This window comes from Mobula birostris, chromosome 4 (assembly GCF_030028105.1).
Source record: "Mobula birostris isolate sMobBir1 chromosome 4, sMobBir1.hap1, whole genome shotgun sequence".
Taxonomy (NCBI): domain Eukaryota; kingdom Metazoa; phylum Chordata; class Chondrichthyes; order Myliobatiformes; family Myliobatidae; genus Mobula; species Mobula birostris.
The window spans coordinates 125,647,778-125,665,181 of NC_092373.1; the positions used below are offsets into that span (position 1 = coordinate 125,647,778).

A 17,404-nucleotide genomic window follows, 5' to 3' on the forward strand; every position below is an offset into this window, starting at 1 on the left:
ATATAAGGTGTTGCTCCTCCACGCTGAGAGAGGCCTCGTCGTGGCACAAGAGGAGGCCATGGACCACCAGGCTGGAACATGAATGGGAATTGGAATTAAACTGTTCGGTCACTGGGAAGTTCTGTTTTTGGCAGATGGAGCAGAGGTGCTCGATGAAGCGATCTGCCAATTTACGCCGGGTCTCACCAATGTAGGAGAGATCACATTGGGAGCACTGGACACTGGAATTTTCAAAGTTAATCTTGCAAGAAAGGGAAATTCATAAATCATTCCCTCCTTACAAACTGTGTTCTTGTTCACAATCTCCAACTATACCCCTCTTATTAAATACAGCAGCTCATGACTGGATATGCTTACACTACAGGATTACAGAAATACTTTCCAATAACTTAACCCACCCCCCCCCCGCCCCATGTACAAGGAGGGTATTTGACCTAGTGAAACATGACAGTCTATCTTCAGCCAACTTCCGTTCACACTTCCCATCAGAAGATGCTGACCAGTAATCAACAGTGGGACCACAGCTGATTTTCCAGTCAAAGGACATTAATAGTATGCCACAAACAGAGTTAGAAAAATCAGGGTGAGGAGACAGCAAAAGAGCTAAGCAGTGAATTCGGAATTAACAGTCTTAAGCAAGACCTTCAATATTGGAGGAGGCATCTGAAGGCACGGAGAGAAGTAACAAGTCAAACTGGTGGGGGTTCTTTCAGGAAAACAAACAAGCTTCTGCAGGTACTCAGTTGGTTAGGCAGCATCTATGGCTAAATAAGTCAGTTTCCCAAAGAATTTGGAATACCCAAAAAAGCAATAATGTGTTGCAAAAGAAAAGTATAACATCCAAATCGTAGTGGAAAGTTGACAGCAGCAAGATTTAAACATCAAAAATTATAAAGTCGAATATATTTTAAAAAGTTGAATATACTGTTGAATAAAGTTGAATATAAAGTGGAATATATAAACTTAAAGGAAGATTAAATTGTTGCATAATAAATGCCTTTGATGGTGAGGATAACCACAAGAAGTCATGTTTTTTCTCAGAATTGCAGAATTGGCAATGTATTGATGCAACAACAGTTCTGAAGTGGGTTGTGGTGTTACAGCATCACCACAGCAAGGGATCAAATCTAAGATCATTACTTCTTGTGCTGCTTCAAATTGCTAAACAGTGCACGTACCCAATGAACTACTGGAGGACTTCCTTCAAATTGCTTTGCTAGCTGTGAACATGATAGCCAGATTTTACTCAATTTATCGCTGTTATAACCAAATATTCTAGGCTCTGTGAAAGTACAATTATCTGGACTACGCCAAGGTTAAATTGTTCCAGCTTTGAAAATGACTTTAAATCAATGGCTAGGAAGTGTACATTAACAAAAAATCAATTTATTTTGTCTGAATGCTACACATTATTATTGAATACATTCACTTAAATTTATGCATAATCAGAATTACTTCCTAATGAAAAGCAAATACAAAAGATATACATCAGAACGAGGAGGTAAATTTATTGCTGTAGGACAAAGTAAATTAAAAGATAAAATAAAGACATAAAGGGCTTAATGAAGGTTGCAAAAATTTAATGTTTAATTCAAATCCCTCTAAACTTGATGCAAAATGAAAGACTAAATAAGGATTAGCTTCACAATGTAAAACTGTAGGTGGCCACCCAGACTTGGTATATATTTACTTAAACATCTGCCAATTGCTTCCTCAATATTTGAGGTTTATCATTACATATTGAGGGTCCAGTTACAAATGACAGATGATAAATTTAACTTCAGTACCAGAACTATTGTATTTACAAAATACAGCAATACAGATATGTCCAAGTAAAATGGGGTGAAATTGCTCTTCGCCAGTTTGCACCCCACCTAAAATCTCTTTCACGTTGGCTTTAGTAGCAAGGAAATTCCAGTACAATGCAAAATGGGCTGCCAATTTGTTTATGCCCATTTTGCACAACCAGTGAAAGCCAATTTCATGACAAGGTGATTGCATGAAATAAAGCAGTCCTATGTGCACATAATTAGCATTACTTTTGCCCCAACTGTTAAAAATTCAAATTCAGCCTATAATAAGGCCTACATTAGCCGATCACTTTTCATTTGAGTTCAGGATTATGTTTGGATTAAAAAGCCACTGGATTAGCATAGAAAGGACAGAACGGGCCAGGGTTTATTCCCGTCACAGTGACCACTAATTGATGCCATTCCTATGTCAACACAATCGTATTTTGTAACAGATACAAATTGCATTATGTTTTCACCCTCATTTATTGAATGCAATTCAGTGCTTAAAGAATTCAGGCACAGCTTGTTGCAGTTTCCTCACTACATGATGATTGTTGTTATATAGTGGAGGTATACATCGGTGGCTCTAATAAGGGTGTCTAAATGGAAAGTCTGGTTGGCCTTGTTGAGGTAACTGTGGCGAGAATTGAGAATTTGACATCTGTAGTGAAGAAGCATTGGGGAAGCAAGGAAAGGGGGAGTTTGGAAAGCAGGGAGGCCTTACGTTTGATTCTGACCAACCAGTGCTCATTGAGTGAAGAGAGAAAGGAGGGGGAGGGGGAGGAGGAGGTGGTGGTGGTGGAGGATAGGATAGAAAAGGAGGTATATCACTTGACACAGGAGGCCAAAATGAAGGACCATATGGATAGGACATCATTGGATTGGACATTACTGGTTGCGAATGTATTGCGTTGCTGGCTGGATGAAACCTTGGAGGTCCACAAGGTGGCCTCTGATTAAAAGACGGACCAAAGGAGCCCCTTGGGTGAGTAAATCTACAACTTGTTGAGTTTTCAGACTTGACCGAGGAATAGGAACCAAATCCTTGATGAGTACTGTGCTGAAATCCTCTCCCACGCATTGATTGAACTTGTGTTTGGCGTGATGCCTGGCCATCTTCTTTACCTAGAATGAAGATCAATGACATAATTTAACAATTACTATAAACAGCAATCCAAGCACAATAAACGAGTGGTAATAAAATAAGCAAACAGTACAAAACAGAAACCATTCTACTATCTCAGAATTTTCAATGCAAGTGAATCCATTAGCGAATAAGTACAATACAAGAACAATACAGGTGTGCGCCGCTTAACACCCGATCGCATAAACGTCCGTAGTCCCGATCGGAGAACGTGACGTAGCGGACGTAACCAATCTCGTGTATCGCGTGTCTCTTGAGTGTAGTAGCATTATCTCTCTGTTTAATTTTCTTACAATATACAGTTTTAGTGTAAGTTTTTGGCTTTTAGTCATACAGCTACACTACAGTATTCCATATAGGATTGCTAAGTATACAATACAGTGTTCGCACAACGTCCACATCACATAATGTCCGATTTCATAGAACGTATCGTGGATGTTAAACAACGCATACCTGTATCTCCCATTTTTCTACATTTAATTGCACAAAGCTATTTTGGCACATGTTTTTATCCTCCGATATATCACCCAATTAAAGAGCTACAACAACCCAACATAACTACGTGGTTTCCTCTGTCAAAGAATCAGCCATTAGTTATTTGTTTTAACACCAGGAGCTAAGACTATTGTTACTGTATAAACCAAAGGCCAGAGTAACAACTGGACAACCACGCTAGCTATAGCCTGCTAAATTACTGGACAGCTTTCGTTTACCCCAATGAAGAAATTAAGAAGCCAACATCAGTCATTAGGTAGTTTCTTCCCCACACAACTTTCACTGCAAGAATAGTTGCTATATCCCCTCCATAAAAAATGTGACAAAAGGAGTTGCAGTTTAAGACTGAGAATTGCCTATTGCCTTATCTGAATATTAATTTTTAACACCAGATTCAGTACAAATCTTGGACTGGGAAGCTATGCAGTTAACCATAGCCTCGCATGTAGATTGGTCTCAACCCCATCACTTAAGTATCCATGTGAATGACAATCCCGACACAGCATCAGCCATATTCTCCAACACAAATAATGCATAATTGCCTTTGGAGACACCCTTCATTATCACAATCAGCACGACGAGGAATGAGGCCGAAGAAATGGAACAACTAATCAGAAACTGGAAATTATAATACAATTCATCCATTATCCCAATAACAGCATTCCACTTCAACAAAGCTACTGGCATTAATTTCTGTAAAAGACAGTACGACATGTGGATTCTACAAGTTTCGCTAAAATGGACCTCTGCTTCATGCAATGTTGGTTAATCCCAAGTAAGAAAAGACAGAGCCAACTCATTGACAGAAACTCTTGGAAACCAATAGGATGAAGGAGCACATCCCCTCTGAGTAGCTCTTTTTAAGTTGATTTACTCCTCCTAGGTGTATCATCAGATCTAGACTCCGGATATTCAACTGAATGTAACCACACATATCATTACCAAAGCATGGAACTCGATGGCTGATGACCAGCATTCATTATCATTCCATTGATCAACTGAAGCAGCACTCTATCTCTGAGAACTTCACTTATATTTACCAGACACTGTATGTTTAGCAGCAAGATGGCCAGTATTAGAAAACAAAATCCGTGCTTTCTCAGATGAACTTTTAAGCAAGCTTGGCATCCCCTCTTCTGCTGTCTTAAAGAAGAACCACAACCAGAGTCCATTCAAGTTCCATTGAAGTAGCGATAGATATTTTAATTGCACTAAAACAATGTTACTAACTGTACAGACCTTGGACATTGTTGTGGCAAACTGAAATGGGAGTGTTTGATAGTCTCCATTGGAGCTGTTTGCACGAGTCACCTTCTTGATGGCACTGCAGAAGAAAATACCTTTCGTCCTCAGTGGGAACCAAATTGAAAATAGAGCCTCAATCAATTCTTAGTAGGAAATTGAATGGCTGCACTAAAAGGATCAAAAACTAAAATATTTATCTTCCTCATTTTCCAGATCTTTACAAATCTGCTATATTTGAAGTTATCTCTTAATCAGATCTAAGATCTCAATAGGACTGACCAAGAAGTTGTGAAGAGAACAGTTACTGCAAAACTGCTGACAGGAAAGGAAAGAAGTGTCTGGTGGTAGAATTCCTTTAAGCTGGAGGAAATTTCAAGAGAATGATCTTTCAAATGCAAAAAGGTGAGGTACATGGGTACTCGGTTGTTGTTCTATCTCAGAGGAGAGGCCTGAAAATAAAGGTGCAGAAAATGGATGAGGGCTTTGTTAATTATGGCAGATCATGTTAATTATCCATGTTTCAGGAAAGAGATACAGCAACCCCTCTCCTCCTTTCAACATTTTGAAAGGACCATTTTCCCTGGCAGTTTCCTGGTTCACTCCTCTCTCTTTTGTCTCGCTGGGAGTGCTCTGCATTTTACACTGTTACATTCTTTTGTCTATGTTTTCATCCCTAACTGTTACCATTTACTCAATGACCAGATATCTTTGTTTACAGTATATCCCCACTGATAATCAATACAGTCACATGTGCTTAGCTCACTGCACTGCTCTACTCTACACTCCTGACTGTGTAGCCAGGCACAGCTCAAACGCCATCTATAAATTCACCTATGACACCACTTCTGTTGGCAGATGGCAACAAGAAGCCGTACAGGAATGAGATTAATCAGTTGGTTGAGCAGCAACAACCCCACACTCAGCGTCAGCAGGACTAAGAAACTGATTGTGGACTTCAGGAAGGAGAAATCAGGAGAACACATTGAGAGATCAGCTGTGGAAAACTGAGCAGATTCAAGTTCTTGGATGTCAACATCTCAGAGGCTCTATCCTGGGCCCAACACACACTGATGCACTCATGAAGGTGGTATGTCAAGCAGCCATATTCCAATAGGAGTTTGAGAAGATTTCGGTATGTCAAAGACTCTGCTTTTTCTATAAATATATGGAGGAGAACTTTCAGACAGGTTGCATCACCATCTGGTATGGAGCCTCCAAAAACCAGGATTAAACAAGGCTGAAAAGGTTAACTCTGCTAGCTCCATTACAAAAACAACCTTCCCCATCATCGAGGTCATCCTCAAAAGCTGGTGCCTCAAGAAGGCGGCATCCATCATTAAGAGCACTCCCCTTTCAGGACATGACCTCTTGTTACAACCACCAGGGAGAGGTACAGGGGCCTGAAAAGCCATACTAAACGTGTTAGGAACAGCTTCTTCCCCTCCACCGTCAGATTTCTGAACAGTCCATGAATTCTGTGATAGATTAAAAGTAATTTACAATTGCCAACTAATGCATAGTTGAGTGGTAGAATCTGGAAGGCAAACAACAGGAATTCTGCAGATGCTGGAAATTCAAGCAACACACATCAAAGTTGCTGGTGAACGCAGCAGGCCAGGCAGCATCTGTAGGAAGAGGTGCAGTCGACGTTTCAGGCCGAGACCCTTCGTCAGGACTAACTGAAGGAAGGGTGAGTAAGGGATTTGAAAGTTGGAGGGGGAGGGGGAGATCCAAAATGATAGGAGAAGACAGGAGGGGGAGGGATAGAGCCAAGAGCTGGACAGGTGATAGGCAAAAGGGGATATGAGAGGATCATGGGACAGGAGGTCCGGGAAGAAAGACAAGGGGGGGGGGAACCCAGAGGATGGGTAAGGGGTATAGTCAGAGGGACAGAGGGAGAAAAAGGAGAGTGAGAGAAAGAATGTGTGCATAAAAATAAGTAACAGATGGGGTACGAGGGGGAGGTGGGGCCTTAGCGGAACTTAGAGAAGTCGATGTTCATGCCATCAGGTTGGAGGCTACCCAGACGGAATATAAGGTGTTGTTCCTCCACCCTGAGTGTGGCTTCATCTTTACAGTAGAGGAGGCCGTGGATAGACATGTCAGAACGGGAATGGGATGTGGAATTAAAATGAGTGGCCACTGGGAGATCCTGCTTTCTCTGGCGGACAGAGCGTAGATGTTCAGCAAAGCGGTCTCCCAGTCTGCTCCCTTGTCCATTTGTCCCCCCCATCCCTCCCCACTGATCTCCCTCCTGGCACTTATCCGTGTAAGCGGAACAAGTGCTACACATGACCTTACACTTCCTTCCTTACCACCATTCAGGGCCCCAAACAGTCCTTCCAGGTGAGGCAACACTTCACCTGTGAGTCGACTGGGGTGATATACTGCGTCCGGTGCTCCCGATGTGGCCTTTTATATATTGGCGAGACCCGACGCAGACTGGGAGACCGCTTTGCTGAACATCTATGCTCTGTCCGCCAGAGAAAGCAGGATCTCCCAGTGGCCACACATTTTAATTCCACATCCCATTCTCTTTCTGACATGTCTATCCACGGCCTCCTCTACTGTAAAGATGAAGCCACACTCAGGTTGGAGGAACAACACCTTATATTCCGTCTGGGTAGCCTCCAACCTGATGGCATGAACATCGACTTCTCTAACTTCCGCTAAGGCCCCACCTCCCCCTCGTACCCCATCTGTTACTTATTTTTATACACACATTCTTTCTCTCATTCTCCCTTTTCTCCCTCTGTCCCTCTGAATATACCTCTTGCTCATCCTCTGGGTCCCCCCCCCCTTTCTTCCTGGACCTCCTGTCCCATGATCCTCTCGTATCCCCTTTTGCCTATCACCTGTCCAGCTCTTGGCTCTATCCCTCCCCCTCCTGTCTTCTCCTATCATTTTGGATCTCCCTCTCCCCCTCCAACTTTCAAATCCCTTACTCACTTTTCCTTCAGTTAGTCCTGACGAAGGGTCTTGGCCTGAAACGTCGACTGCACCTCTTCCTACAGATGCTGCCTGGCCTGCTGTGTTCACCAGAATCTGGAAGGAATTGATGGGAATGTGAGAGAATATATTAAGATTAATAAAACACAGGTGAAATGGGTGCTTCAGTTGGGGACGGTTCAGTGGATTGAATGGTATGCCTCAATATCATATGATTCTGTAACTTCACCTACTTTATACAAGTCTGAATATATTTTTCTTACCAATTACCAATTTTCTGAGCTGGTTTCCATAAATATTGAAATTACGTCTTTTTAGCCAGATCAGGTAAGGTCATTTGTATTTTCTAGGGAGATACCACTGTACACTTTCATTCATCTTTGACAATCTTTCACCACTGTATTATGTCAAGTGCATAGCACAATAGCAGACAGTTTAGCATAATTAATTTTATGTTAATGTTTATGCTTCACAAACACAACCTGCTTCCAGAATTCATTTAGTGATTAGCATCTCCTTTTATTCCCCTTGCTTTCTCTAGGGATCCCAAGGGATCCCATGGTCACTGTTGACCATGGCCATTGATTAATTAAAGTGAAAAAACTGTATCCTGGGGCTAGAGCTCGGGGAGTTTACTTTGTTTACGATGTCACCTGTAATTGGACAACCAACTGGGAAGATCTGAGTATACTTGGGAGAATAACCGGGAAGATAAAGCACCAACTGGTAAGAGTGTTCACCTGCCCTAAATAAGGAATATAAATGGGAAGAGGAGAAACCTGGTTTCATCGATTTTGGATTACATACAGCTGATTCTCAAACTGTTTGTTATTCTTTAATTCCCTAGGTAATGTGCTATCCTTGAGAGAAGAGAGAATTTCTTAAACTTGCACTTCTGTATCATTTTAATTAGTGTGTTCCCTCCACTTCACAGTTGTAGATATGAAAATGTATTTGCCAGATCTATGATCATTCCAGCCTATACTGTTTCTGTACGTTCTTGTATTCTTCCTTTGCAGTTCACCAACTTTGTGCCATCTGCAATTTTTGACTTCTATTACTGTTGCGTTGTTCCCTGTTCTTTAGCTAACTGCTTATCTAACCAACCATTGCTCTTTTAATCAGATGTGCATTTACTTTGCTAATAATTTGACTGAAAATGCTTTATCAGACTCCTGCTATGGTCTCAGGCATGGTCAGGCCAGCACTTCTCTGTGTGACTGCTTCCTAGAGTCATAGAGTACAGCATAGAAACAGAACCTTCAGACATCTAGTCCATGCCAAAACCATTTAAACTGCCTATTCTCATCAACCTGCACTAAAACCATAGCACTCCATACCCCTACCATCCATATACCTATCCAAACATCTCTTAACCATTGAAATCACTTTTGCTGGCAGCTCATTCCACACTCTCACAACCCTCTGAGTGAAGACGTTTCCTCTCATGTTCCCCTTAAACTTTTCACCTTTCACCCTTAACCCATGACCTCTGATTGTAGTTCCACCCAACCTCAGTGGAAGAAGCCTGCTTCCTGGTTATTGAAAATAATTCAACTTAATGTGTCATGATTATGATCCTAAATTAGATTAAATATAGCTTAATATATAATTTCATTGAGGATTCAAGATTTTAAGGGTAACTGATAAAGCCGATGGAGAAACTTTTTACTGGTTGTGAAGTCCTGATGAGGAATAAGGGTAGAAACATTCTTTACAACAGCAGAGCTATGCCTCCAGCAATGAGGTGAGGAAGCATCTCTTCATAGTAAGGCTGGAACATCTCCCTAAAAGTGGTAATTGTTAACAGAAAAGGCTGCTGGGTTTGAGTCGCTCTCCTTGGAAAAGCCAATGGGTGCAAGTCTCTTTCATCGGAAAAGCCGCTGGGTGTCAGTCGTTCTCCTCGGAAAGGCTGCTGGGTGCGAGTCGCTCTCCTTGGAAAGACTGCTGGGTGCCAGTCGTCCCCCCCGGAAAAGCCGCTGGGTTTGACTGGTCGATCCCCTGGATGCTCTAGGAGATGTTATTGATACTCTGAGATTTATAGATTGAACTGTAGTTCATATTGACCTCTTTCGTTCTGTTTTATCCTCCATGTTTTCACCCATTCTTTCATGTTGCCAATTGGTGGGCTGAGAGTTTGTGGTTTGATGTTCTTGTTGCTATTTCTCTATGTGGGTGATATGTTAGCTTTTTTGTGCAAGGGAGTGGGTTGGAGGTTTGGAGTTTGAGAGTGTTTGTTTCTCTTCTATTTTGTCAGAGAGGGGTGATGTCTTTCTTTCAATGACTTCCATGTTTTTTTCTTTGTTTTGTGGTTATCTAGAGAATACGAACCTCAGAGTTGTATACTGCATATATACTTTGATAATAAATGAACTTTTGAACCATTTTAATTTTAAACCAAGAGTGAGACATATCTAAGATACTGAGGATTTAGGGAATTAGATTAGAATTACTGTTTATTGTTAAAATTTACTTACAAGTAAATCAAACAGATGGCATGACTTCTTGTACTGCAGGAAAACAAACCAAAATATAACTGCAACTCTCAAACCAAAATTCCTCTTATTGGCAGCTAACAAGGATTACAGCTGCTTGATGGCAAGGTTGGATGATTGGATTAAAAGCAAATTGAGTGGCCAGTTTCATTCCATAACTTTTGAAAATATTACTTATCCATTCACTTTAAGGAATTTAACTTTACTTGGAACACCCAACTACCCCATTTCTCCCAAGATGTTACCAATTGAAAAATACTCCTAAACTAGCTTTTTAAGTTTAAAGTGGAAAAACAGAAACATAGAAAACTACAGCACAATACAGGCCCTTCAGCCCACAAAGCTGTGCCAAACATGTCCTTACCTTAGAAATTAACTAGGGTTACCCATAACCCTCTATTTTTCTGAGCTCCATGTACCTGTCCAGCAGTCTCTTAAAAGACCCCATCGTATCCGCCTCCACCACCGTCGCCAGCAGCCCATTCCACGTACTCACCACTCTCTGAGTAAAAAACTTACCCCTGACATTTCCTCCATACCTACTTCCAAGCACCTTAAAAATATGCCCTCTTGTGCTAGCCATTTCAGCCCTGGAGAAAAAGCCTCTGACTATCCACACAATCAATGCCTTTCATCATCGTATACACCTGTATCAGGTCACCTCTCATCCTCCGTCGCTCCAAGGAGAAAAGGCCAAGTTCACTCAACCTATTCTCATAAGACATTCTCCCCAATCCAGGCAACATCCTTGTAAATTTCCTCTGCACCCTTTCCATGGTTTCCACATCCTTCCTGTAGTGAGGCGACCAGAACTGAGCACAGTACTCCAAGTAGCTGCAACATTACCTCTCGGCCCTTAAACTCAATCCCATGATTGATGAAGGCCAATACACCATATTGGCGCAGCAGCTTTGAGTGTCCGATGGACACAGACCCCAAGATCCCTCTGACCCTCCACACTGCCAAGAGTCTTACCATTAATACTATATTCTGCCATCATATTTGACCTACCAAAATGAACTACCTCACACTTATCTGGGTTGAACTCCATCTGCCACTTTTCAGCCCAGTTTTGCATCGTATCAATGTCCTGCTGTAACTTCTGACAGCCCTCCACACTATCCACAACACCCCCAACCTTTGTGTCATCAGCAAGTTTACTAACCCATCCCTCCACTTCCTCATCCAGGTCATTTATAAAAATCACGAAGAGTAAAGGTCCCAGAACAGATCCCTGAGGCACACCACTGGTCATCGACCTCCATGCAGAAAATGACCAGTCTACAACCACTCTTTGCCTTCTGTGGGCAAGCCAGTTCTGGATCCACAAAGCAATGTCCCCTTGGATCCCATGCCTCCCTACTTTCTCAATAAGCCTTGCATGGGGTACCTTATCAAATGCCTTGCTGAAATCCATATACACTACACCTACTGCTCTACTTTCATCAACGTGTTTAGTCACATCCTCAAAAAATTCAATCAGGCTTGAAAGGCACAACCTGCCTTTGATAAAGCCATGTTGACCATTCCTAATCATATTATGCCTCTCCAAATGTTCATAAATCCTGCCTCTCAGGATCTTTTCCATCAATTTACCAACCACTGAAGTAAGACTCACTGGTCTATAATTTCCTGGGCTATCTCTACTCCCTTTCTTGAATAATGGAACAATATCCGCAACCCTCCAATCCTCTGCAACCTCTCCCTTGATGATACAAAGGTCATCACCAGAGGCTCAGCAATCTCCTCCCTCACTTCCCACAGTAGCCTCGTCCAGTCCCGGTGACTTATTCAACTTGATGCTTCCCAAAAGCTCCAGCACATCCTCTTTCTTAATATCTACATGCTCAAGCTTTTCAGTCTGCTATAAGTCATCCCTATAATTGTCAAGATCATTTTTCATAGTGAATACTGAAGCAAAGTACTCATTAAGTACCTCTGCTATCTCCTCCGGTTCCATACACACTATTCCACTGTCACACTTGATTGGTCCTATTCTCTCACGTCTTATCCTCTTGTTTTTCACATACTTGTAGAGTGCCTTGGGGTTTTCCTTAATCCTGTCCACCAGGGCCTTCTCATGGCCCCTTCTGGCTCTCCTAATTTCTTAAGCTCCTTTCTGCTAGCCTTATAATCATCTAGATCTCTATCATTACCTAGTTTTTTGAACCTTTCCTAAGCTCTTCTTTTCTTCTTGACTAGATTTACAACAGCCTTTGTACACCACAGTTCCTGTACCGTACCATCCTTTCCCTGTCTCATTGGAACGTACCTATGCAGAACTCCATGCAAATATCCCCTGAATGTTTGTCACATTTCTTCTGTACATTTCCCTGAGAATATCTGTTCCCAATTTATGCTTCCAAGTTCCTGCCTGACAGCTTCATGTTTCCCCTTACTCCAATTAAACACTTTCCTAACTTGTCTGTTCGTAGCCCTCTCCAATGCCATGATAAAGGAGACAGAATTGTGATCACTATCTCCAAAATGCTCTGACAACTGACCAGGTTTATTTCACAATACCAGATCAACTACAGCCTCTCCTCTTGTAGGCTTATATACAAATTGTGTCAAGAAACCTTCTTGAACGCACCTAACAAACTCCACCCCATCTAAATCCCTCACTCTAGGGACATGCCAATTGATATTTGGGAAATTAAAATCTCCCTATTATTATTACCTTTAATCGATCTGCATCTTCCATAACTGTGACTCAATTTCTCAATGTTACTTTACAAATTTGGTCAACAACTTTGCTACTAAACTTGGATAAATAGTTCTCTATTCTTTCATTTAAGTTTTTTCCAAGTGTACTGGAAAACCAAACTCTGGAGAAGATTGCTGATCACATGCAGTTCATACTGAGGATATCTTTTGCTCTTAGCTTTTATCCAATTCCCTAACCAAGTTAATTGTCTGATCTGTGTTACTGCATAGTGTCAGTTGTTAAAAGTTTCTTACAAGGAACTTGTTATGTGACTTCTAGAAGTCTATATAAATAACATCCATAGACATTCCTGCATATTCTCATGAGATGAGGCTGTTCCTGAACAGCAAATATGAATTGTGTAAAAACACTTTAAGGCATTTTTTAAATTCTTTTTCAAATGCAATGCTAAAATTGAGCTGACTGTTTTGGAGGAGTGCTTCATCAACCAAAGTACAAATTGCTTATGTTATTTTTGCTTCAAACTGCGGGTGTATTTTCCAATTCTCAATTGGAAATGAAAGAAAATGCAGGTGCATGGACCACAAAACACTTCTGTAAATTGCATAGCTACAAGATGTAATGATTATTACTGTGACAAAATATCTTATTATGCTGTAACAGGGTACAGCATCATCAGGTATTTTTCACACACAAAAACTAAACGGTAAACAATATATAGATAAGAAGTGTTTACGGGTGAAACCTTTACTTTAGCCACTGAATTGCATGCGATCAAAGTTAGGCCTCTCATGATTAAACAAAGACACTTTGATAATCTCTCACCAGGTTGAGTGACTTTATCTCCACGATTCTGTTGTTGTTTCTTCTTCTTCTTTTGCTTGGCTTCTTTTTCTTTCTCATCATCACTGAAATCCAGAACCTATTAAAGACAGTTAATGATGAATTCTTACATTGCATGGCTTCCTATCATTCTGAGAAAGTCAGTAATCAACTAGACATGGCCTTAAGTGAAATATCCGTAATACCTATAATCCCCTTTTACCTCCATTTCAAGCTATTACTGCCCTTCAATAACTTACTTTATTATTTTATTGAGAAACTGCGAGGAACAGGCCTTCCTGCCCCGCCACCCAGCAACCCCCGATTTGATCCAAGCCTGATCACAGGACAATTTACAATGACCAATTAACCTACCAACTGGTGTGTCTTTGGACTGTGGGAAGAAACCAGAGGCAACCTGCACAGTCATGGGAAGAACATACAAATCCCTTACAGGCAGTGGCCGGAATTGAACCCAGGTCGCTGGCACTGTAAAGTGTTGTGCTAACCATAAGAACCTTAGTTATATGAAAGGATAATTACATAAGCAAAATTCAACATGATATATTTGAAATTATACTCAGTTATAGTGGTGCCACAATTAAATCTATTTTCTATCAACACATATAACGTGTGTGGGCACGTGGTTAAGGCATTCGACTAGCGACCTGAAGATCGTGAGTTCGAGCCCCAGCCAAGGCAGCGTGTTGTGTCCTTGAGCAAGGCACTTAACCACACAGTGCTCTGCGATGCCCTTGTCCTTCCCTTGGACAACATTGGTGTCGTGGAGAGGGGAGACTTGCAGCATGGGCAACTGCCGGTCTTCCATACAACCCTGCCCAGGCCTGCGCCCTGGAGAGTGAAGACTTTCCAGGCGCAGATCCACGGTCTCGCAAGGCTAATGGATGCCAAAAAAAATTATATAACTCAAAATGTTTATCTAGCATAAGTCAGAATAAAGAGATAAAGCATAGATGAACACAAGTCTACAAATAGAACAGTTAAAAGATTCCAGATTTAACTTCTTGACTGCACTGGCAATCGTTCTTAATTAAACTGGTCAGTGGTGCACCCTAAACGACCTTAATAGCTTACCAGAGGAAAATTTAATCAAGATTTCTATTCCAGTTAAATGGAGAGTTACTGTTGGTGAAAATATGCATTTATGAAATTATGACAAAAACAAAAAATGCACTTGGCTCAAATAAGTAAACATAACTTGGATATTTAACTACTAAAAATTAGGGAATTCCAAATATTTATACAAACATTTTACATTATTTTCAAATTAAGCTGTATATGGGGAGCATAGAATCTGCAAAATAGCACTGTCATCCTCATTGTTTCTACTAGAGTTTTAGACATCCAATTATGTGCTTGGTGACCCATGTTCAATTTCTGCTGCGGTCTACAGGAGCTTGCATGTTGTCCCCGTGACCAGGTGGGTTTCCTCTGGGTGCTCGTTTCCTCCCACACTCTAAACACGTACAAGTTAGTAAATTAATTGATCACATGGTGTAACGAGCAGCATAGGCTCATTGGGGCGGTAGGGCCTGTTAACTTGCTGTATCTCTAAATAAATAAAAATCTCTTTTCTGGGTTCAAAGACGAGACCATTTTTGCTCATTTTGTAAACATGTAGCTGGCAGTGAGTTTACTGGATAGTGTTAAAAATGCTTGAAATGGAAGGTGTTCCTTAAATGCACTTTGTTAAAGGCTCCTCCTAATTTTATGCTGTGAAGTTAAAGCATTTTCCTCTTCAGGGAAAAGGTCATTTCTACAGTAATAGTCAACATGCCATCATACAACACTTTGTAAACAAGGGAGGGTTGCAGCAAACTGTTTCATCACACAGCAACAGTGGAAATGGCAAAACATGATGCTGTTCCAAAGTGGAGCATCCACAAATAATATCTCAATATTCTTAAGACTGAGGTAATTTATGCTCTTTAAAGAAGTTAAAGAAATAGTTTGGACTGTACTTCTCTGTAACCATATTAATCAATGAAGATTCAGACACCATTACATGCAGGTTGCATCTATTAGTACCATTAAACATAAAACGTTTCAAGCAGATAAACATCTCAAGACAAATTTGATGCATATACAACAAACCAGTTATAACTTTGTTGCTGAAATGCTTTCCACAAGTCATTCAGCGCTTTCACGGTTAATTCCAGTCAAGACTGTAAGACACCTTATACAATTGCTTTCAGACACCATGTTCTATCCAGTCTATAATGAGCAACATTACAACACTATCATTACGGAAAAACATTATGGTAGTCTAAGCTGACACAGAAATGAGCGAGTATTGTGTTATTATTATTATTATTATTATTATTATTCAGGTGAGGCAGATAGCTAAATGAAATGACAATTATTAAATGGTTATTACAGAACTTGTCAAATTGCTTAAGTCAAATTATTTTGCTGCTGCATTGCTCAACATTCAGGCGGAATTAGAATCAGATTTAGTATCACTGGCATATGTTGTTAAAGTTGTAGTACATTGCAATACAGAATAATAAAAAACTATTAATTACAATATGTGTGTGTACATACATATATATATGAAATGTAAATTACGACAAATTATATTTAAGAAACATGTAGATACTGACAAACTGCAGCACCCCAAACATCGAGAGCAATTTACAAGTAATCTTGATGACGCACCGGCGTCCCGTAGGCCTCTGAATAGGAACAATATCATACCGATGATACAAAGATAGGTGGAGGAGCGGGCAGTGTTGAGGAAACAGAGAGCCTTCAGAGAGACTTAGATAGCTTAGAGGAATGGGCAAAGAAGTGGCAAATGAAATACAATGTTGGGAAGTGTACGGTCATGCCCTTTGGTGGAAGAAATAAACAGGCAGACTATTATTTAAATGGGGAGAGAATTCAAAATGCAGAGATGCAAAAGGACTTGGGAGTCCTTGTGCAAGATACCCTAAAGGTTAACCTCCAGGTTGAGTCAGTTGTGAAGAAGGCGAATGCAATATTGGCATCCATTTCTAGATGTATAGAATATAAGAGCAGCGATATGATGTTGAGGCTCTATAAGGCACTCGTAAGACCACATTTGGAATATTGTGTACGGTTTTGGATCCTTATTTAAGAAAGGATATACTAACATTGGAGAGGGTTCAGAGAAGATTCAATATGATTCCAGGAATGAAAGAGTTACTGTATAAGGAACGTCTGGCAGCTCTTGGGCTGTATTCCCTGGAGTTCAGGAGAATGAGGGGGGATCTCATAGAAACATTCCGAATGTTAAAAGGCCTGAACAGATTAGATATGGCAAAGTTATTTCCCATGGTAGGGAATTCTAGGTCAAGAGAGCACAACTTCAGGATTGAAGGACGTCCATTTAGAACTGAGGTGCGGAGAAATTACTTTAATCAGAGGGTGGTAAATCTGTGGAATCTGTTGCACCAAGCGGCTGTGGAGGCCAAGTCAAAGGGTGTATTTAAGGCAGAAATAGATAGGTTCTTGATTAGCCAGGGCATCAAAGGGTACAGGGTGAAGGCAGGGGAGTGGGAATGACTGGAAGAATGGGATCAGCACATGATTCAATGGCAGAGCAGACTCCATTGGCCGAATGGCCTACTTCTGCTCCTATATCTTATGGTCGAATACAATACTCTAGCGATGAAATCAAAAACGTTAGCCCTTGGACCAAAAAAGAGAGCTCATCAGGATTAGTTTGATGAAAATATCACCAGGATACTGGAAGAGAAGCAGAAGGCATTTCTTGCATGGCAGAACATTCCTTCCATTCCGAAACATG

The 17,404-nt window shown here is 40.9% G+C and overlaps 1 protein-coding gene across 2 annotated transcripts in view; it reads right to left on the reverse strand.

Moving 5' to 3' along the window:
- Nucleotides 1-1,488: 1,488 nt before the first annotated feature.
- naf1 (nuclear assembly factor 1 homolog (S. cerevisiae)) overlaps nucleotides 1,489-17,404 on the reverse strand; it is a 215,781-nt gene continuing 199,865 nt past the window's right edge. For both annotated transcript variants that reach the window (XM_072256013.1, XM_072256012.1), the window contains exons 8-9: nucleotides 13,615-13,711; nucleotides 1,489-2,918 (exon numbers count right to left, since the gene is read on the reverse strand). In XM_072256013.1, coding sequence (XP_072112114.1) covers nucleotides 2,380-2,918; nucleotides 13,615-13,711 — 636 coding nt within the window. In that variant the 3' untranslated portion in view covers nucleotides 1,489-2,379. The remainder of the gene's footprint in view (nucleotides 2,919-13,614; nucleotides 13,712-17,404) is intronic.